Source organism: Achroia grisella, unplaced genomic scaffold (assembly GCF_030625045.1).
Source record: "Achroia grisella isolate CSIRO2021 unplaced genomic scaffold, CSIRO_AGI_Agris_v1 utg241, whole genome shotgun sequence".
NCBI classification, from domain to species: Eukaryota; Metazoa; Arthropoda; class Insecta; order Lepidoptera; family Pyralidae; genus Achroia; species Achroia grisella.
In genome coordinates, this window is record NW_026712734.1 from 3,292,745 (window position 1) to 3,315,587 (window position 22,843).

The 22,843-nt window shown below is 38.2% G+C and overlaps 1 protein-coding gene across 1 annotated transcript in view; it reads left to right on the plus strand.

The window, feature by feature from the left end:
• LOC131842508 (epidermal growth factor receptor kinase substrate 8-like) overlaps window positions 1–18,646 on the plus strand; it is a 40,880-nt gene extending 22,234 nt beyond the window's left edge. Inside the window, exons 4-16 of the mRNA XM_059191058.1 lie at window positions 264–502; window positions 2,272–2,380; window positions 4,022–4,611; window positions 6,089–6,181; window positions 7,930–8,130; window positions 8,747–8,832; window positions 9,241–9,365; window positions 10,027–10,167; window positions 10,679–10,727; window positions 14,344–14,448; window positions 15,432–15,559; window positions 16,072–16,260; window positions 18,072–18,646. Coding sequence (XP_059047041.1) covers window positions 264–502; window positions 2,272–2,380; window positions 4,022–4,611; window positions 6,089–6,181; window positions 7,930–8,130; window positions 8,747–8,832; window positions 9,241–9,365; window positions 10,027–10,167; window positions 10,679–10,727; window positions 14,344–14,448; window positions 15,432–15,559; window positions 16,072–16,260; window positions 18,072–18,143 — 2,127 coding nt within the window. The 3' untranslated portion in view covers window positions 18,144–18,646. The remainder of the gene's footprint in view (window positions 1–263; window positions 503–2,271; window positions 2,381–4,021; window positions 4,612–6,088; window positions 6,182–7,929; window positions 8,131–8,746; window positions 8,833–9,240; window positions 9,366–10,026; window positions 10,168–10,678; window positions 10,728–14,343; window positions 14,449–15,431; window positions 15,560–16,071; window positions 16,261–18,071) is intronic.
• The last annotated feature ends 4,197 nt before the right edge of the window (window positions 18,647–22,843 follow it).

The window sequence follows — 22,843 nt, forward strand, 5'->3', positions numbered from 1 at the left end:
AGTTCTCTTGTATCTTAAATGCCCTATGCATTTCTACTGAGTTGCCCCACATGTATGACTGTTTGTATCGGTCTGGATGTTTTCTATGTATGTATAAAATGTATCTATGTATTCATATCAGTCGTCTAGTACCCATAGCTCTGCTTAGCTTGGGACTAGGATGGCGCTGTGGTGGGTAATCTGTGACGGTGTGTGTGTGTCGTCAGTCAGTGGACGTCATCCGGGCTGAGATGATGATGATGAGGTGTGTGTGTTGGTTGCAGTCAATAATGGAGCGGTTCCCCGCGTCGTGGGTTCACTCCCCGACCGCGTTCACGTCCCCGGAGCCGGCGGAGCTGTACAACAACGTGCTGGCGTTCGTGGTGGGCGCGCCCGCCCCCTCCCCGCCGCCGGGCCCCGCGCCGCACCCCGCCGACGCCCAGCCGCCGCGACGTGAGCTCCACATATTCCAGTGCCACGACGTCGGCGCGCAGACCCTGGTCGAGGAACTCAACGCGCTCAAGTGAGACCCTCCCCACTCTGACATCCGACAACCTCAAAAACCAAGGTCCTACGTTACCCGTGTGCCGGCCGTCCCTTTGTCACAATAAGTATATATCAGACAATTGACAAATGAACTCAATAAGTCTACAGTAGTGTTACCGTTACCTTTACGTAAATATTATTAGGCACATTGATTTTAGAACAAAAACTTGCTAAGTAAAAGTTGATATGTAACGTGCACGTAACTGAATCAGATCGAGAATAAATTATATTTGCTGCTGTATATAATCCACTGAATATCTCCGTCAAATATTGCTACTAGAACAGAATATCAGAAGTTTAATTTACCAACAAACTACGCAATAAAACGCATTTTAACTACCCTTGCATCTGTTCTGTAAATCTTGAGAATTAACATATTTTCTGGTTATCTGTGCATTTATTACATAATCTATTACTATATATGTACTATATTTATGGACAATAATACTGTCGCTCACGTAATGTTCGTCTACTAATGTACATGATAGAGCAGTATTTGAATCTATCGCTTCAGCTAGTCCTCCACACCGTGGTCCAGACCACTCCAGTCGGAGACCTCTGTACTTTAGACCTTGTCAAAGGTCCTGAAATGAACGTGACCACTACCCGACGATCATTTCCTTCTCCGTAACGCCGTCATTATATCTCTGTGACTTTTAATATAAAGAGTCGTTCCCGCCAACCTGTCTCCACATCCTGGTAACGCTGTTACTGTTTGTTGTAGGTAGCCTACAGCTCAGTCCCGTAGTAATCTCAGATTTACATTTTTATTTTTATCAAATATATTTACAAGTATATATAGTACAAAGGAACATTAATTACGTCTAATCATATCGATCACATTAGTAATTAATATGTAGGCAAGCTAATTTATAACATTTAAGTAGTGTCGAGGCGTTCTTATAAAATGATTATATTTATCGTTCGTAGTCCAAAGAATATACTGGAATTACCCTTAAATAAATTCAAAACATCTGTTAAATCATATTTATGGAGCAAAGCCTACTCACCAAACGATTACTTGAATGACGAGCGTGCGTGGCAATAGTTGTTCATGCAGTTGATTTTCATTTAATATTAGACATAGACACATATATTAATATACATTGTAAATAAAAAAAAGTAAATCTATTGAGTTTCTTGCCAGTTCTTCTCAATTGGATCTGTATACTGACTTGACGGCAGGGAAAACATTATAATATAAAAAAATATTTTTGAATATGAATTTAAATGTGAGTTTTTCGCCAACTTTGTGTACAATGAATGTAGATATCAATCACTTCAATACACCTGCACTGTATTACGAAATAACTCGAGAGACGATCGACATATAAGATAAAGTAGGACATGTGGTACTCTATCTACAACGGTAATCTTATCGTGCATGTTGAGTGCACGATGCTGGGTCGTACTGTACTGTACGTCTGCTCTCGTAGTGTGGCGTGAGATGTCGCTCGCTCATGATATATATCCACCGGATCTTTAACCCGCCCGTCTCCGCGTACTCCTGGTAAGATTACTTATCAGCGATAATGTAGCGACGTATTCCCTCTATTAACAGTCAATAGTATCGTCTCTCTCAGAGGATATATTCATGTTGCAAGTGATCTGTTTTCTATACTTGATAGGCACACGTTTTGCGATTATGATGTTCAGTGAAATAATTCAACGGAACTATTAGAGTTAAGCAATATATAAGCATTTGACAATTATTTTCTATGTAAACATTGTGTCTGTGACGTGCAGGGGCATTGGGAACAGTGTCGCCAGCGACGCCAGCCGCGACTTCATCATAGATCGCGAAAGGGAGAGGGAAAGAGAAAGAGAGACCGAGATGGACAGACCCCGCAGGCAGGTGAGAACTATTTGTCGCTTTTCTTTCTGTAGTATCTTCACAGTGATTCATAAGTTACAATTCTAAAGCAATAAAGTAAACAACAACCGTTTTATACAGTACTAAAGATAAGTATAGTAATAGGCAGCGGAAACAGTTTGACGTACAGCTGTCCGTCAGTATGTATGCGCGAAATTAACACCACAACTTATAAAGGTTGTGTTCCACCTTCATAAATCAATACGACAACATCATGATTAAAATTTGTAGGCATGTTGACACCTCATAGGAACGAAAATCACTAAAAGTAGAGTGTTTTATACGTTACTAGCGATTAGTGATACGTACATTAGAAACCTACCTCTGGAAATAACGTTCACTGTTTGAGTTCAAAACAACGCCACTTTAATACCAAACAATATTCATAAGATGTAACTTTTTTGACTAGTTCACCCAACCTGTTCTTTTTAGACACTTTGAAATGGATACCCTGAGCTGTAGAGTAGTTCTTTTTAGAAGTTAGAAGTGGATATTACAGTGACAGATAAATATTGCGTGTAATGTGCTTTGGCACCTCATACCAATATCACCTTCACGATGATCTAGTTAAAGATATTTATTGAGCCTCCTGAACCTTGTAATGCCAGAACTGTTACAAGTGGCGATTAGATTCGGTTTTAGTAATACGTATTCAAGGTTCGTGAAACAAACATGACGTGATCTCCAAAATATGTATAGTGCAGAAATCAATAATTGATAGCAGTAAGCCTACATATCGCTAGTTTATCTTGCATCTGATAAAAACAAACACATTCCTCCGCCGCTACCGTTCCGCTCGCCGCTCGCCGCCATACTTATCGAGCGACGAGCCTCGTTCTCTTCTAGACCATGTTATAACCACCTCTATATTATTATATATTACTACCCCTATTTGAGGTTAGAATTCAGCCAAGTCATAAAATTTTATGTTATTCAGTTTCAATATTAGGGCCGTATGGTAATTATAATAAATGAGATAGTAGTAATCAGCTCGATAAAGATTAGTGGCGAGATAGCGGCGGCGGTCCGGCCGCAGCGCCGCCCGTCGCTCAGTCGAGTGTAGTTCGAGGTGCGGCACCATGCCCATCATACCACCGGTCCCCAGGCTCTACCACACGTACACGCGCCAGCAATGGGAGGCCGTGCTCCACGTGAGTTACACCCACACGCGTCCTACTCACGCGGTCACGTACCAAAGTGCATTTGTATACGCATACATATCGATGCAGTCGTGTCGTGAATTATATAAGTGCGGTGACACCGCCGATCTCGTAGACAAAATATGAACTCGCACATAATTCTGTACATCTTTATATTATTTTCATTAATTAATCGCGCTCGTCGTTTTCTTGTCGATTAAAGTTAACTTTCAAAGATATAATCTACTAATTTATAAATAGATATACTTGGCCCGATTAAATCTGTTTGTTGTGAGCCGTCGCGGAGTACCGCGTTATCAATGTTTGCTACTCCGCAGTCACCGGCCGTATCGCCGCGTCCGGTGCTCGGTACCACGGGGCACGGTACGACGGGGCTCGGTACGACGGGGCTCGGTACGACGGGGCCCGGCGTGGGGTCACGGGGAGGGACCGCTAACTATGAAACGCAACCGTTCGTCCGCAGCAAATGTCGGCGCAGCTGGGCGGCGGGCGCGGGGCGGGCGCGGACCGGGACGACGCGTCGTCGACGGGCTCCGAGCGGCTGTACGAGCAGGACATCGCCATCCTCAACCGCTGCTTCGACGACATCGAGAAGTTCATCGCGCGGCTGCAGCACGCGGCGGCCGCGTCCCGCGAGCTGGAGCGGCGGCGGCGCTCGCGCGGCGGCAAGAGGTCCTCGGGCGGCGGCGGGGGAGGGGGCGGGGGAGGGGGAGGGGGAGCCGGCGCCGGGGAGGGCATGCTGGCGCTGCGCACGCGGCCGCCGCCCGAGCGCGACTTCGTGGACGTGCTGCAGAAGTTCAAGCTGTCGTTCAACCTGCTGGCGCGGCTGCGCGCGCACATCCACGACCCGAACGCGCCGGAGCTGGTGCACTTCCTGTTCACGCCGCTGGCGCTGATCGTGGACGCGGCGCAGGACGCGGCGGACGGCCGGCTGCCGGCGCGCGTGGTGCAGCCGCTGCTCTCCCGCGACGCGCTCAACCTCCTCGCCAACTGCGTCACCAGCAAGGAGACCGAGCTCTGGCACTCGCTCGGGGACGCCTGGCTCATTCCCAGGTACACCATTACACTGTTGGGACCGGTCTCAGAATTTACATTGATGACGAAACTTATAGATTATTCATTACGATATTAGTAATGAAGCCATTATCACGATGAAATCTTATTCGGACGATTGAATGAACTAATATTAAAATGGGTGTTACTCAGGGCTCTATTTTAGGTCCAATTTTATTGTTAGTTCACATAAATTACATTACTTACAGAGTAGAAAAGATAGCTGACATAGTTCTGCTTGCCGATGATACTTATAAATATTATTGACGATGCTATGTTTTTCTAAGTATCACATTAGATTTCATGTTGCAATAGCAAAAATATTTCTGAATTTGCGAGTCGACTTAGTTCTGTCGCATATGCTGTAAGCAGAATTAGACATTAACCGACGTGGCCACGATTAAACTTATTTACTTTAGCTATTTCTTTAGCATTATGTGGTATGGTAGTTGTTATGGGGTAAAGCAGCTAATATAAGTACAGTATTTATTTTGCAAAACAGAGTCATTCGTTCAATTTATTTATTTATTTATAATTGCACATGCATATACATAAACTTACATTTATGGAATATGTTCCCTGTTTTTGCAAAAACAGGAATCAAATGTTCCTCAAAGTTGCTTCTCAATACATTTCCGAAAATATCACTAATGCCTGGAAAATATTAACAGTTTTAAAAGAGGTAGCGTTATACGTTACGTATATGTTGTACTAATGTAAAAATAACAAACTGCTTTTACCTAAATGCCGTTTAACTAAACTTACTAATTCGTTTTATGATAATTACATAGGTTTTACAACAACTGCCAGTCTATCTTAAAATTCAAATGTCGTATCAAACATTTTCTTTTGTAAAAAAAGGTTATTACAAAATTAAAGATAAAAAGTAAATGATAGTAATGTTTTTGTAAAGATTTAAAATTCATAATGCTGACAAATCTATTTCGACTATTAGTTTTTGGAATACAACATTGTAACGAGTGAGGAAACGAGCACACACTAGTATGTTATGACACAGATAGTAGGCCTAGTACACTTGAGTGTTGTAAACTTAACAAACCTCAAACAGGCGTGTGTCAGATAACATATTTATTTTATACGACACTATTTTATATTATGTATTCATAAAATTTAATTAAAAAGATAAGATAAAACATTAATACTACAAATAATCAATATGGAACTGTTTGCGAAACACCAATATTATAGTTCAGTTCAAAAATTCATAATATCTTTATTCATGCAGACTCTTATGATGTATCAATTCTACCGTCAGTTCGGAATGATCTCGAGATGAGAAGAACTGACAACAAACTCAGCGTATTCTTTTCAAATTAATATTGTACATGTTTACAATAATACAGATTCAGTTTTAAATTCAGATTTGAGTGAATACTAACTTGCATTAGTAACTGAAATATTCCATTATACAATGATGTAATATATTCACGAATGTCCTTTGTTTCCTTGTTTGCAGGGAGCAATGGAAGACGGTGATCCCTCCGTACCAGCCCGTGTTCATGGACGGCTGGTCGCCTGACTACCAGGTGGACGACCAGCCCCTCAGACGGTCAGTTCACACCACACTACATTCACATCATTATTATTTTTTTGTTGGTACTTTGTTATTGTGCTTTTGTGACTGTGACATATATTTAATCATTTGAAAGGGTCGTTAATACGACTGGCACGGGCAGGTAGTAGGGTAAAATAAATAAATAACTTACCAGTCTTAGGGCAATATATATATATTATTTATTTAATTCAGGCTACATGACCCATATTATAAATACCTGACAGAGTAACATACATATGTAATAATATTTTAAAACTATTATATTGATATTGACTGTGTGGTCAAGGCACTGTCGACGGCAATCTGCCACGGCAGACGGCGACACCACACCCTTCGGCCAAGAGTCCTCCTTCATGAAGGATATTTAGTAGACACATTTAAAATAGCAATAGAAAAATATACAAGTCCACAATGGTAAATAAAAAACATGGTTCAAAATAAGAGAGAGCCATAAATAGAGGTCTGTCGCCAACAGCGGTAGATACGTGAGTGTTCCCATGGGAAATGGAAAGTGTGTTCCAAGATAACGGCACATTAACAAAACAACTACTAAATATAACATGCATCATTATGCAAGATAATTTTGCTATTTTATATATATAATATACAGTTATAATTACAAATTTAAACGATCTGTTTATGGGTAGCTCTCAAACAGTTGTTCCAAAATTTTTAATCTATCTTAAATAAGGATTTTTATCAATGAAGTGCCAGCTGCAGACTTGAGTACTTTGAACCAATACTTTGTAATACTTAACACTGATATCTAATTGGGTTAGTTGTGAATGTCAGATATAGTTGGACAGGTAGATGTCTGTTCACTGTAATCAACTCCAATTGATATGAATTTAATGAAATATTATATGTTCGTATTGTATTTAATTACAATAAACTCTTTTTATTAATTATCACTGGATAAACATAGGTATTCATTTGAAATTCATCAATTGATTACGTACCTACATAGTACGTAATACAGAGACATATTATTATATTATTTTATTTAAATCAAACATTTTATAACATCCGAATAGATGCAATTTAAGTATTTTGCTTCTTAATTTCAAGCACAAAATAGAACAACAGTATCATGGTCTGCTTTAAATTTACCTTTTTATAGTGACATGTATCATAAAACAAATACCTAATTAAAATATTTTGCTGTTTGGAACAACAAAAATGTTGGTTTGTAGCTTAATACTGTAAAAATTACTATTTGTTCGGAAACGACAAAATGTATTTTTATGCTGTGTAATACGACGACAGTAATGCAAACACTAGTATGTATATATTCGTAAAATTAAAAATACTATCGTGGAAACCTCATTAAAGCTTTAAAACTATTTAACTATTTGTTAAATTCCGATTAAACAGATTGGTATCGCAGGTACACCACTACCCGCTACAGATGGTAACATTAATTATAATTAATGCGTAATGTAATTTTGTTTTCAAACATATTCTATTTATTACATTGTTTGTTCTTTACCTCACCTACTTTCAAATTTATAAAAGAATTCATAAGAAAATCACAAGTTAGCTAAAATGTATTAGACGATTTACATTTTTATGAATAAAAATAAGATAGAGGGAAAAATGGTGTAGCGAGTGCTGTCGCGTCACGTCATGTAGTTTAGTAGTGGTGCATCGTCTGTGAGTGTAATCTGTGAGTAATGTCATGTTTATTGTGGTCGTTTGCTCGTTTTGTGTGTCTATGTGTGTGTGTGTGTGTGTGACGTCAGGCCGTCCCCGCGGCGCAGCGACGCCGGCGGGCCCGCGGCCGGCCTGGAGCGGGGCGGGGAGCGCGCGGGGCCCGCGGGGCCCGCGGGGGGCGGGGCGCACGGGGCGCACGGGGGCGCGGCGGGGCCCGCCGGGCCCGCGGCCTACGCCTACGACCGGGACGAGCCCGACATGTACGGGGAGCAGTACGCCCCCTACACCAGGTACCGTGCACTGCCGCCATGTCTTATATGTGTGCTCACATTAATATATCACAGAACATAATTATTAATAATAATAGCCCATTGATTTCTTTGCATAGATAATAATAATAATAATCTCAGGACAATTCAGGCGGCGCCATCTAGACCCAAGTTAAGCTAGCTAAAGCTTGTGTTATGAGTACTAAATAACTGTTTTATTATTCATAAAAAACACGCAAACCGATACAAACAATCATACTCATGAATACAAATGTTTGTGCCGTGCGAGGAATCGAACCCGCGATCACCAAAGCGATGTGCTAGACCGCTAGACCACCGAGGTCGTCATAGATGTTCAATAAATTATAGCTAATATTTTCTTTCTGTAAGACTACCAAAAACATTAATATTATCAGAGCAGAAGAATAACGTTTTGAAATAAATCCATATATTCAAACAATTAGTGATCAGCATCATCAGAGGAGGAAATCTTCTTATCTTATATACATACATACAGAATAAATACCCTGTCATATCTTATTCTTCAGATAATTTTATTTCTGGCCAATAAGACTTGTGTTCCACGGCCATGTCTTTCTAAACACAACATCTAAACAAACACATGTCTGTGTTGTAGGAATCAAAGAGTGGTGGGTCACGAAGACTCCGGGTCGGCGGCGTCCTCCCCGGACCGGGAGCCCTACCGCGGCGACCGCGACGACGGTGAGCCCCCTACTACTATCTAAAAACTATTAATTACATTCTCTCTATCACAGCCAAATAGTTCAGTGATTACTTCAGTGACGAAACGTGGGACGGGTTAAAGTTAGAGAAGTGACCATAAGGTCAAAATGCTAACACTAATCTATACATCTATACATATAAATAAAATTGGAGTGTCTGTTTGTAATATTGAAACAACCGTTTTCTACTACATGCATATGCATATAAATATCGTACATATATCAAAATATTTTTTTTTACAATTTTTGTCTGTCTGTCTGTTTGTTCCGGCTAAACTCTGAAATGGCTGGACCGACCGGGACTTTTTTTGGCAGATAGCTGATATTTTTATGATTTTGTACGAATGTTGTTATTGATAACAGTAAATAATGTGGTTTGTGTCGTCAGACGAGGCGGGCGAGGCGTGGGCGCGCAGCGTGGCGGCGCGGGGCGGCCGCGTGGTGGTCGTGACCTACCCGCGCACCGCCAACAACGACAAGGAGCTCACCGTCGCGCGCGGGGAGTACCTCGAGGTCCACACAACACACAACACACTAAATCTAAACAATTCTTCTTTACCATTGAGCCGATACTTTATTTTATGGATGCTGAACGAGAACGCGCTAATATCAGAAATAAAATATAAACTTATTTCCAGTGAGAGTTTCCTCTGTTTTATGTGAAGCAGAGCAAGTGCTACGGGTTGTTTAGTATACACACACGGACAGTAGAAAGCTAAATGGATTGCCAACGAACTCAATACTTAATTTATTTTATAAAATATGGAATCATCAAAATTGGTTCAGATTTTTTTTAACCTTGAACCACAGCTTATTCTAGTTCCATGGTAAGCAGAGCTTTTGTTCTAGATACTAGGTAAGTGATACAAATACAGAGTTTTTTTAATACATGGAAAACATCCAGACCGATACAAGCAATCGCACTCATGAATACAAATGTATACACCTAGCGGGAAGTCGAACCCGCGACTATCGGAAGTAAAGCAGTGTGTTAGACCACCGAGACCGTTTTCTTGTATGTATATCATTTGTAAATACTTCAACGAGATAAATATACATATAGCCTTATGACTATTGGACAGGTTATCGTATCAACTGTACATATTGCTCTCACTGATGCTACTCCCACCAGTGTTGAGGGACACGTTACACACAATGTGGTGTGCGCGCGCAGGTCCTGGACGACTCCCGCAAGTGGTGGAAGGCCCGCAACCGCCGCGGCGTTGCGGCGCACGTGCCGCACACGATCGTGGCGGCCGCGCACCCGCCGCCAGCCTCGCCGCACCTCTACCCCAACCCCATCTACACGCACCACGCGCACCACAACCACTACACGCACACGGTACGGACTCCGGCCCGCCGCATGGTGGCGGCGACGATTATTTATAAACGCCATTACAGGCATACTCTCCGATCGATCCCCCGTCCAATTCAAACGGGGATCGATATTACGACGACCTGAGCCGAGGTTTGAACCCCTAGCGGTGCCCTCAGACTAAAGTCGTATCCGTCAGGCGGGAGTTGGCCTTCAGCCGCTCCATAAGTCCTTCCTTTGGTTTGGAGTGCCATCTGCACTCGCTTTACACTCGTTGCAAACCATCTGTGGTAAATGCAAGATAAAGACTACAATAAATGTCTTAATGTCTTAAACGTTATTGATTTCGGGCGTTAACTGACACAGCTGATGAAAGATAGATCATCACTCATCATCTCATTGTAATCGGAAATTTTATTAAATATAAATTAACTATTAGATTCAATTTGATTACTACATTTTTCACGAAGAATTTCCTTGATTGGATAAGAAATGACTTCGTTTGTTATAGGATAACGGCGGCCGAGGCTCCGGTGGCAGCAGTCCTACAGGTGCGACGGGTAGAGCCGGGTCCGGGGGCGGCGGGGACAGGGGCGGGGACAGGGCCGGGGACAGGGGAGGGGGCGGGGACAGGGAGCGGGGCGGCGGGGGTGGGGGCGGGGGAGGGGGAGGGGGCGCCGACTGGGTACGCCGCGAGCGGCTCGGTAAAAAGGGCGAGTTCAGATACTTTTAGGCGGTGTCGTCTTCACTGTTACCTTCACCATAATCGATGGGATTCTCAGAAATATATCTTAGCCGTTTGCACATTACCTGACATGGGGGACAGTATATTATTACCTTCTGTCACTTGTGACAAAGTCAACGTTGAGACCTCTAACTGAACTGTTTTTTAGACTAAGTAAACCCGTATTATATAATATACGTAAATTAACTATTATGAACATTGCAGGCATTACCTACATACGTAAGTGCTTCATAACTCTTGTACCATTAACCACAACTTTTATAATAAAACCCTCAAATAAGCAGAAATAATAAACAGATAAGACTTTAGAATTACATCAATAAAACCTCGGTCTACCGGTCTTTCATGTAGTAATGTGCCAACGGACGTAGCTGTAGGGTTCAGGACGGAGGCAGCCCCCCCTGCCCCCCGCGCCCTCCGCCTCGCCCCTCGCCCCTCGCCCCTCGACCGTACAGCCCCCTACCAAAGTGCTTATTTCACGCGCCTCACGTTAATACGCAATGTGTAGTCATAATTTATGTCCGCTGTTGTAATTAGATATTTATAACGGCCTAACTCTGTTGTACACGTGACGTAGAAATGCGCTCACACACGCCGTCACACAATCCGTTTAGTCTGTTTTTTAATCCCGGAGACAACTTTGGCGTTTCCGACGTTGCCAGGATTTCGCATTTTTTAAATAGGGCTGTGGCACTATCGGAAAGTTATATTAATGATCCATTTTTATAGGTTCTTCAGAAATAATGTGTGGGTGTTTATTTAACTGCCGTTTTTGTAAAACATGGGACGTTTTTTAGTGTCATATGTCATAAAACAAACACCTATTCAAATTATTTAGCTGTTTAAAAGAAAAAAATGTTGATTTGTAGCTTAATACTTTAAAAATTACTATTTGTACGCAAAACGACAAAAATGTATTTTTATAGTGTATACGAAGATAGTAATGTAAACACTAGTATATTGTACGTAAATTTAAAAATTTGTTTTGGAAACGTCGTTTAAAGCTTAAAAACTAATACTAATAATATGTTATAATAAAAGTTTCCGATTAAACAAATCTGTATCGCAGGTACATTTACCACTTATCACTACCCCGCTATGGGTGGTAACATTATTTGAAAATTTGACATTCACACCTGTCAATTAATTCTCCGGGATTAAAAAACAGACTATAGTACACGTGTGACTGGAACATAACACCACATACAATGTTTTATATGAAGATAATCTTAAAAACAGTTTAGAACATAGTGTAACAGAGGTAGACATACAGCGCATCGCTCAATTGTTTATGTTTACTTCTAAGCAAACTAATTTCAGTACAAAACTACTGAGTTATAATACGTACTCTTTTCTATAGACTGGAATCTCAGGAGAGAATCTCGATACTCTATTCATTTGTATATCAACTAAACTATACTCCTGTCTAGAGGATTACTATTACACGAACAATTACAAAATAACTGAGAATATTTACCAAAAATATTGAATGTTGACCGAATACTGTGCTCTGTGTGTGCGGCCGCACTACACTCTGTGTGTGTGGGCCGCGCCGCGCTCTGTGTGTGTGTGTGTGTCATTAAATGTAGCGTTTGTGAGATGTCATGTCACCGATTGTTGTTAATTGTGACAATGTCATATGTGTGCATCGATCATTTGATACCGTCCATACTTTGTTAACATCTTAATGTGAAATTATGCTCAATTCTTTATCTTCTCACGTTGCCAAGGTCTATTTAGTATAGATTCCTCTCCGAACAACATCTGTATGTTACAACAATTGTATTCCAAGTCTGATTTAATTTAATTCTATAACGACTATGAAATATATATGTTATGAAATAAATTATTGTTAGATAGATCTGTACGCCATTTACAAATAGCAGGCAGTCTGCATTAGTTAGGTACAAGCAGAGGTTTATAGTTAGATCACGTCACGATGGAACATTGTTGTCATTTAAATATTTTAATACCTAATATAATATGAAGATGTGTAATGGATATACTCGTATGTTTATGTGAATTATATTGAGTATAGTTCAGAATATATAAATTTAATATATAATTATATTATATTATCGGAGTGGGTGGACTGTGTTGTGACGCCGACACAAGCACGCACGATACACGTAACTAGACTCTACTAGGCGCTGCTAGAGGCCGTTAGACTCTACTAGTGGTCGCTAGAGGCCCCTAGAGGCCGCCAATGTGCGTGTTTGTCTCTGCTGAAGGACACGAGCGCACCCACTCCGCCCACAAATGAATAGTGCTCGTGTTTATATTGTAGAATATTTTTATACATTAAATAGTTTCATCAAAATGTCTATTGTTGATTTGTTTGTCACTCTTGCGTCCCCAACCATAGCCGCAGGCCGGGCCTCCGATTTGTTACAAAAAATATATATAACAATTATTTATCTAAAACCGACTTCAACAATTTAGAAAAGTTTATTAAAACATCTTCATATTTTCATTAAAAAACACACACGTAGGGATCGTAAAGATTATTTTATATTTAACAAATGGTTATATAGATAATAGCTGCCGCAATATTTCATAATTTTGATAAATGCCGGAATGCGGGACGATTGTTTCTCCTCATATTTACTTATATTCAATACTACCTACCCGCCCCGGCTTCGCACGGGTGTACCTGTATTATACATGTAAATCTTCCTCTTGAATCACTCTATCTATTAAAAAAACCGCTTCAAAATCCGTGGCGTAGTTTTAAAGATTTAAGCATACATAAGGACGAACAGACAGCGACAGCGACTTTGTTTTATACTGTGTAGTGATACAACGTACCATTATTAAATTAATAACAAACAAAAATAAAAATAAACAATTTAGAAAACAAACACCGCGGTGTATAAACAATTATAACATTTTTATTGGGATGTTTTTTAACGGGATTTTCTATAAATTTAGAAACATTAATATACAATTATAAATCAAATTTCCATTATATGTACAGACGCAATTGATTAATAATAATGTTCGTCGGTGTGTAACTTATTGGTTTCCTATGGGTGTGTTGTGTGCTTCGCTTCGATGTGTGTGTGTGTGTGCTGTGTTGTGACGTCATCATGCTGTTGCTGACCACATGGTGAGTTTGTTGCTAACATTCTTGTGTTATTATTATTAACATCAAGTGTATGAATAATATATGATTTAATATTATTAGTTTTATTAATTATTAAAAAAATATATATTAAGACAAAACCAATTTCAATGAGAGAGATAAAGAGTCATCAGAATCGGTCTCATTTTGAACTATGTTATCACACAATATATAGTCGTGTTCCAGATGCCTCTCCTGTTGGGATGCAGTTGAATAATAGTAATGTTCTAATAATTAATTAGACAACGTCACCTATCAGGCGATGTGAATCAGTGTTGACACGTGCGTGTTGGTGGTGTGTTTACAGAGAAGGCGTCGCCGCCTCCCCCGCCGCCGCCGCCCCCGCCCCCGCCCCCCGTGCCCGCCCTCGCCGCACCCGTCGCAGCCTCCGCCAAGAGTGACACGCTCAAATGTAAGTACCCGCCATAATCTAGACCAATATTATAATACTAAAGAGCTTATTTGGTTGTTTCAACGCGCAAATCTCAGAAACTACTGTTTGAATTGACAAATTATTTTTGTGTTGGATAGTCCATTTGTCGAGGAAGGCTTTGAGCTATATAACATTACGCTACGACCAATAGGAGCGGAGCTGTAGAGAAACATATTGCAAAGGGTGGGGAAATGGAATGCAGACGAAGTTGCACGGGTTAGATAGTCTATACATCTATACATATAAATAAAAAATTGGAGTGTCTGTTTGTAATATTGAAATAACTGTTTTTAACTACATTCATTTGAATACAAATACGGTACACCAAAATAACATTTCTCTCAATTTTTGTCTGCCTGTCTGTTTGTTCCGGGTAATCTCTGAAATGGCAGGACCAATTTTGACGTGACTTTTTTGGCAAGTAGCTGATATAATAAGGAGTAATTTAGTTTAATTTTATTTTAGAAAAATAAAGTTAAATTCCTCGTACGCGTGGAATTTAACTTTATTTTTAGTCGCAGGAACAGTTAGTTATCTATAAATCTCTGGATGCATATCTGCGATTGTACCCCAGATGTAGAGCCTACCTTAAATCGTAACCACAACTTAGTTACTTATTTATCATCTCCCACATATCTTCACATAACAAAAGAAGTCTGTAGAAGCTGTCCAGTATAGTCGGTTATTATAGTGTTGTATTTCTAGTATTTTTCTTTCATTGGTGTATTAATTCTTTATAACTCTATTCTTTATTGTTCTAACTGGACGGTAGGGATAATGTTAAAAAAAATATGACTTAAAACACACAAGTGAACGAAAGGTCCTACGTGAAAGAAATATTATAAATTAAATTTTATCGTAGTCAGAAGACAACGCGGAGATCAAAAACAGTGATGTCACATTCCACTCTTACTGCGTCATGACATGTTTGTTTAAAATACGTTATTGCTTGTTTGCCGCAGCGAGGAAATCGGTAATGAGTACCAACAGCGACCTGAACGATGAGTTGAAAATTGTGCTGCCACAGATACAGCAGAGGAAGAACAAGCTCGACTTCATCAAGAAGACGCCGGACATCTTCATTCACCAGGTGAGAACTGTTTAGGTCTTCCTCTCTTCTTAAATGGGAATATGTAAATTGTAAACTCTTAGTTAGTGTAGAATTGAACAAGAAAACAGTTTGAAACATAATCATCCATACTAGTATTATAAAGCTTTAAGTTTGTTTATTTGAACGCGCTGATCTCAGGAACTACTGGCTCGAATTGAAAAAATCTTTTTGTGTTGGATAGTCCATTTGTCGAGGAAGGCTTCAAGCTATATAACATTATGCTACGACCAATGGGAGCAGAGCTACAATGAAAAATATCGCAAAAGATAGGAAAACGAAATGCAGACGAAGTTGCGCGGGTCAGCTAGTGTTAGATAAATAGAACAGGACACTAAGAATGACTTTTAGAAGGTGTATTGTAATCTGCACTCGATTTATTCCATTTTAAGGAAGCCAATATTTAAAATTAAGTAATTATGGATCGTAGATTGACTGTCACGTAAAGCCAAACATACTTCTATGTAAACTTCATGGTAAAAATGTATCCACAGAAATCGAACCCGCAAGAAGTAGGAGAATGGCTGGAAGCGAAAGGCTTCAGTCAGCTGGCGCAGCGCAAACTGCGTGTGCCCGGGTTCCAGCTGTTCTCGTACAGTCGGTCGCAGCTGGAGGCCGTGCTCGGCACCGACGAGGGCAAGCGCCTCTACAGCCAGATCCTGGTGCAGCGGAACGTCTCCGGGGTGAGTGGACAGCACGGTGAGGACGCCCGTCGGCCCACGCCCCTACTTCTTATCCAATATATTTCGGGCCGACGTAATATGTTATTCCTCTCTCGCTATATAATCTTTCATGCAGTCCATCCACATTCATATGTAATAATTTCTTTAATATATTATCTACATTCCTACGCATCACATGTCCACACCACGACAGACGATTACTCTTCAACCACTCCGACACCGGCGCCACTTTCATACTTCCTCTAATGTATTCATTCTATATCTTATTTATTTATTTATTTTTGATTTATTTAACTTTAATGCACACAATACAATATATAGTACAGTACATTTGGCGGACTTAACAGCATGCGGCATTTTCTACCAGTCAACCATAGGTGGTGCAGAGAATAATTGTTGTCGGTGCAAATATGATAAACGTAAACAAAATGATCTCATCCATTCGTGTCACGCCACACATCCATACGATTCGCATTGAAGTTGGATGCAGTCGTCTTTCATCCGTCACATTTACGGGCCAGCACTCTGATCTATTCTAGACAGCAGGACCCCTCCGATCGATCCCCCGTCCAATTCAAACGGGGACCGATGTTACGACGGCCTGAGCTGAGGTTCGAACCCCTGGCGGTGCCCTCAGACTAATGTCGTATCCGTCAGGCGGGAGTTGGCCTTCAGCCGCTCCATAAGTCCTTCCTTTGGTTTGGAGTGCCATCGGCACTCGCCCCTATCGTCCGGTGAAGCTGTAAAGGCCAGCTGCGGCCAACAGCATTAGAGTAGTCCGAAAAAAAAAACAGCAGGCTGGATCATGGTGTTGTAAATTTTCCCTTAAGTTTAAGGAGAACAAGTGAGCCACACGTCGTCGCCGTACCTGCCGCCACTTATCCATCTAGCATTAATTCTGTGCTGAGAATTGCTGATGCTGAATGCATTATCATATATTTTTATGCATTATCACTCCTGAGAAACAAGCTACACTCTCCATTTTACCGTACAGACCAAAACACGACAATAATTATACATAGATAACCCGAATTATATAGATAAATCATAAAAAATCTTATCTTATTTAGGCAATTAATATGATTATATATTAATTTTGTGCGGATCATTAGATCCGGATTAGTACAGGTACCTATGTTTAGTATGCACAATCAGATATCGTCAACCAATCGATCTTTTTAATATGTTCATATTTATAATATTTATTGAAAGAGTGAAATATTTTATGACTAAATATAATTTGTATACAAACCCTTTTACATTTATTTCACACAATCTATATCTACATGGCTCCGATAGAAGTGTAGCGTGCCCTGGCGGGGCACCGTATAAAAATTTGTTTGGAAGCCCTTACGAAAGGTAAAGATTTCTCACAAAAGAAATATTTGTTCATCATAATTATCTGTCTGTCACTTTTTCCAAAATCTTTACAAACAATTCAAATTAAATATACACTCTCCTCGCCTTTTTTCGGCAAACTGATTTATTAAATCATTTATAGTAGATACAGGTAAAAAAGAAATTGCTTTTTTTTACTTTTGTCATTTGCGAAATAAAAAAAATTGAGAAAACGCCATTGCCCCCTCCGGGGGCCCCTATATTGGCATTTATATCAGATACGGCGGTAGTTACGCCCCTGGCTCCCGACCATTTCATTGACGAGGCCTGGATTTCTTAGTTGATGCTATACATTCATTGACTAAATTAAATGTGTTTCAACGTGTCAAATCAAATGTGTGTCAAATATTTGACCCAACTAATGTATATATAATTTTCGGTAAAATGCCATAAAGACCAATGAATTATTTCAGTACAAGACCACTACGTCTTCAGAGCTGCAGAATATCCTGCGGAAAGTCCGGGAGAAGGTGGAGGTTTCGTGAACGGCCACCGCGCCACAGAGGATGACTCGTCGTACTGCTGATCCCAGTTCAGAATCTACTGATTACCAATAGGTAGAGACAATAATTCTCAAACATTGCCGCGTGGTGGACGTATGATCTGAATTAAATGGTACTACGAGGAACCAAAACGTATTCCATATAATCGTTACATATTATAGTATAAAACAAAGTCGCTGTCGCTGTCTATCCGTCCCTATGTATGCTTAAATCTTTAAAACTATGCAACGGATTTTGAATAAGTTTTTTTAATAGATAGAGTGATTCAAGAGGAAGGTTTATTTATATTATACATGTACACCTGTGCGAAGACGGGGCGAGTAGCTTGTAAAATTATAAAATAGCTATACGAAACCTGAGTGTTTTTTTAATAAAGTAATTTAAAAAAATCTATGTATGCCTACAAAATTTCTTTACATTATAAATGATGCCCATACATGCTCCATGATTACAAGTCAGTGATCGTGACATGTTCATACATGTAACCGAAATCTGTGTAAAGCTTTGTAAGTCAGAAAATTAAAGGATCACTCGTAAAATTCAATACATTCATCATACTAAGCGTACCATTCATGAAATATAAATCAATGTGGCAACATTTTATTGTTGTTCTTAGTTCAACTTACATCACAGTGTCACTAGCTATATTATAATTTAGGAATTTATCACATTTAAGGAGCATATAATGTATTATAATTTTGTTATTTGAGTTGCAATGTCTTACCTAATAATATTTAAAATGTTACCAGTATGTTAAGTTAATAAACGACTGCATACTGCTATTATAATCACATACAAGATTTTATCTTCTGATGATCATGGAATAGCGTATCTGAATAATCTCTCCCCTACTCTCCATATAAACTTGGCATGACATTCTATAAGTAATATGTGTTTATTGGCCTGACACCTGACACATATGTCCTTGATAGACAGCCATGTATAAAATGTTATACACCAATCTAGATATATAATTATAGAATATCGATATGTAAATATGATTTATGTCTAATTTAGAATAATTTTATACTTTGAAACTATTTTATTACATACAGTAAAAACAATTATAAAAAAAATATATTAATTTAGTTATTTTTTTATTATTACTTATTATACTTGTGATAGGAACATTGTATTGTTGTATTAAATTAAAATTAATTATTTTATAATCGTAGATTTAGTGTTAAAAAAACATATTATATTATATATTTGCAAAAATATATATAATAATATCTATAACTTTAACTTAACCTCCTTGTATACAAATATATAGTTATTTATTAATACTTTTGGTCCTATTTAATTAAAAAACAATAGTCAATTAAACAAAATGAGTTACTAATAGTGCTAATACACTAATAACTACTGCTATGTTATATTTTTTTATTTATATAACTTTAATGCACATAAACAATGTGTACATATGGCGGACTTAACACCTTGCGGCGTTATCTACCTTATATACTTATGAGTGGTGCAGAGAAAGATTGTGGACGGTGCACTAATATAAATGAGAAATGTCAAAAAAAGATATATAAATATAGAGCAAAATATTTAAAATATAAATTTCTATAAAAAAAAATTATATATATATAAATAAATAGATAATATTATGTTATCTGTGCAACTAGTTATGTACATTTACCTACTATGTATATGTAGGCGTTTATTTATTTATTTCAGACAATTCTTTGTACCTTATATACTTAGAATGTGAGGTACATAGGTTTGATACCTACCTTAGTAATAGTGGTAATAGTCTAATTATATGTCTGTATTAAAAACAACCTAGAAATATTTATATATTAATTAACCTAAGGAATGTTTTATATATTTAAATGATGTACTCGTACTACGAGAGAGGAAAGCAAACAGCAATCCTACAATGTTATAGTTAATTTTATACATTTTAGACAAAATATATTATTTTAAGTATTACTTGTTATTATTACATTAGTTATAATGCTTGGTATTAAAATATTTTATATTAACTTCATGTTTTTATTTACTTACCATCAGTCTGACCGTATACTAATCGACATCCTCGCCGTTAAGGTAAGAGCAAAGAGTAAAGTAAATATGACTAAGAGAGTCTTGATCAGCCACAGAGTAATGTTTACAGTGTTTACAGATTATACTACAAGTGGAACAATAATAAAGCCACAATGGCCGATTACGATGATTAATTATTGCAGTCACTTACTCTAATTAATGAACATGTGATGAGATATTGTAAATAAAAAACGTATGTTTTATAAAACAATTTAATTAACATATTTATTTAAAATAATAACATATATGTATATCAGTAAAGTTTGTACAAAGTTGGTAAATATAATTAATAAATAGTATTATGTTATCATAACAATCAGTAATATAACGTTATATAGACACTATATAAACATTATTTAATTAATATTGCACATAAAAATGAACATTACATCAAAACAATGGTACGACATATAGACGAGCGTGCACGGCAATAGTTCATGCACGGGATTTTCATTTAATGTTAGACATAGACACATATATAAATATACATTGTAAATAAACTGGCTTAAAAAAAGTAATCAATTGAGTTTACTGAACTGGACGGTTGAGAAAAATATTATAAAAAATTTGACGTTCATTAGCAACTAAAATGTCCTACATGAATAAATTATTTTTTAATTTGTATATTTGACATTCATAATTGGTCTAGTTCTTCTCAATTGGATCTATATACTCAACTGGACGGTAGGGAAAACAATATCATATAAAAAGTTCATAAGCGGCTAAAATTTCCTACATGAATAAATTATTTTTGAATTTGAATTTGAATACATAGAGTTACAACTAGCCGAGTGGCTGAACTTTTGTTTAAATGCATACAGTTTATAACAGGCTTATATTTGCCTCGCTGATTCAGTGACAGTGTATATCACAGCCCTAATACCAAATTACTAACATAATAAATGCAAATTATATTAGTGTCAGTTTGTATGTTATCAGGAATATTCGTATACATTTGCGGTACAATATAGATATAAATAGTATAATTTGACGACCTCGGTGGTCCAGCAGTTTAGCACAGCGCCTTACTTTCGATGGTTGCGGGTTCGATTCTCCGCACGGCACAAACATTTGTATTCATAAGTATGATTATTTTTATCGTTCTGGGTGTTTTTTATGTTCAATATGTATTTATTTACAAACGAAATTTATGTATTTGTATCAGTTATCTAATACCCATAACACAAGCTTAAGCTAGCTTAACTTGGGTCTAGATGGCGTGGATGTGTGTGAATTGTCCTGAGAGTATTATTATCAATTTGAATGATAGGTTTTGTTGCAATCATCAAATAAACATTGAAGTCGTCAAGATGACAAACGGTCCCGAGTGTTTGCGCACGTATGTATGTATGTTCATAATAATACAATAAATAGATAGATAGATAGATAAAAAACTTTATTTTTCAAATTTTACATTATTATAATAAACTATCCTGCAAAACTCCTGTCGGGTTTTGTCTGCTCGCACACAGTTCTCTCGTATCTACTTACTAAATATGTACATGTTTATATATTAATTTTTGACAGTCATATATAGATAGATAGATAATCATATATTCTAATAAATTTTAATAACTATAATTATTATTATAATATTATCATTAAACTAAATCTAATCACAGCATTTGCACAAATCCGATTAGACATTGGCGGTTTATTCTTTTTTAATGATTTGTACTACCTAGTATCAAAAATAGTGTATATAATCTGCTTAGCTAATTCGTAATATCATATAGGCAAAATATGTCGTAAAATATCTGGCAAATACACGACTAATTTATGGCACAGTATTATATGTATATCTACAATGCAAATCAACAATGATCTAGGACAGTGTTTCATACTGTACGATTAAGGGACCCCGTAAGTATTTTTCATACTCTACGAGTTTTATTACGATTATTAAGGGGGTGTTTTTCATACTCTACGAGTACGATTAAGGGACCCCTAAGGGAACTCTTTCTCGGGGATGCTGGTAAAAAGAAAAGGATTATAATTATATGTAAGTCCTATACAACAAAAACTACAATTTCCTAATGATATGTCTTTAAAACCATTAACATAAATCGTAGTTGTAGCCTGTGATCTCGAAGTTAACAAACAGATTAGGTGTATTCAGTGGCGTAGTTAGGTAACCACGGGCCCTGGGTCAAATAAAAAAATGGGGCCACTGCTGAAAATGTTTATTAAAATTCGTCATTATATATCTTTACGTCATACATTATTCGTCAAACTGGCAACACTGCCAACCCACAGAAAGAATTCAGGGGAACTCCGAAGGTGTAACTTTCGAATTTCTCTCAACTGAGTTGCCATCATTAAAATCGGGTTGCAACCTGTCATATTTATTTTGAAAATGGGAGCAATTTTGAAAAGTTCAGTTCAATCGCTATTTTTTGGTAAGGGTTCGAGGGCCTTCTGAGCTGAGAAGACCCCGGGGCACTACCCCGCCTAGCCCCAAGATAGCTACGCCACTGGGTGTATTAAAAAAATGAATTAACACACTTGAGGTAAATAGACTAACCCTATAATATTTAACGGCGACGTCCTAAACATAACCCTGTGTTGTTCACGAACGATATGCTAAATACATCTAAGTATACTTCTAAATATCACATAAATATGAATTT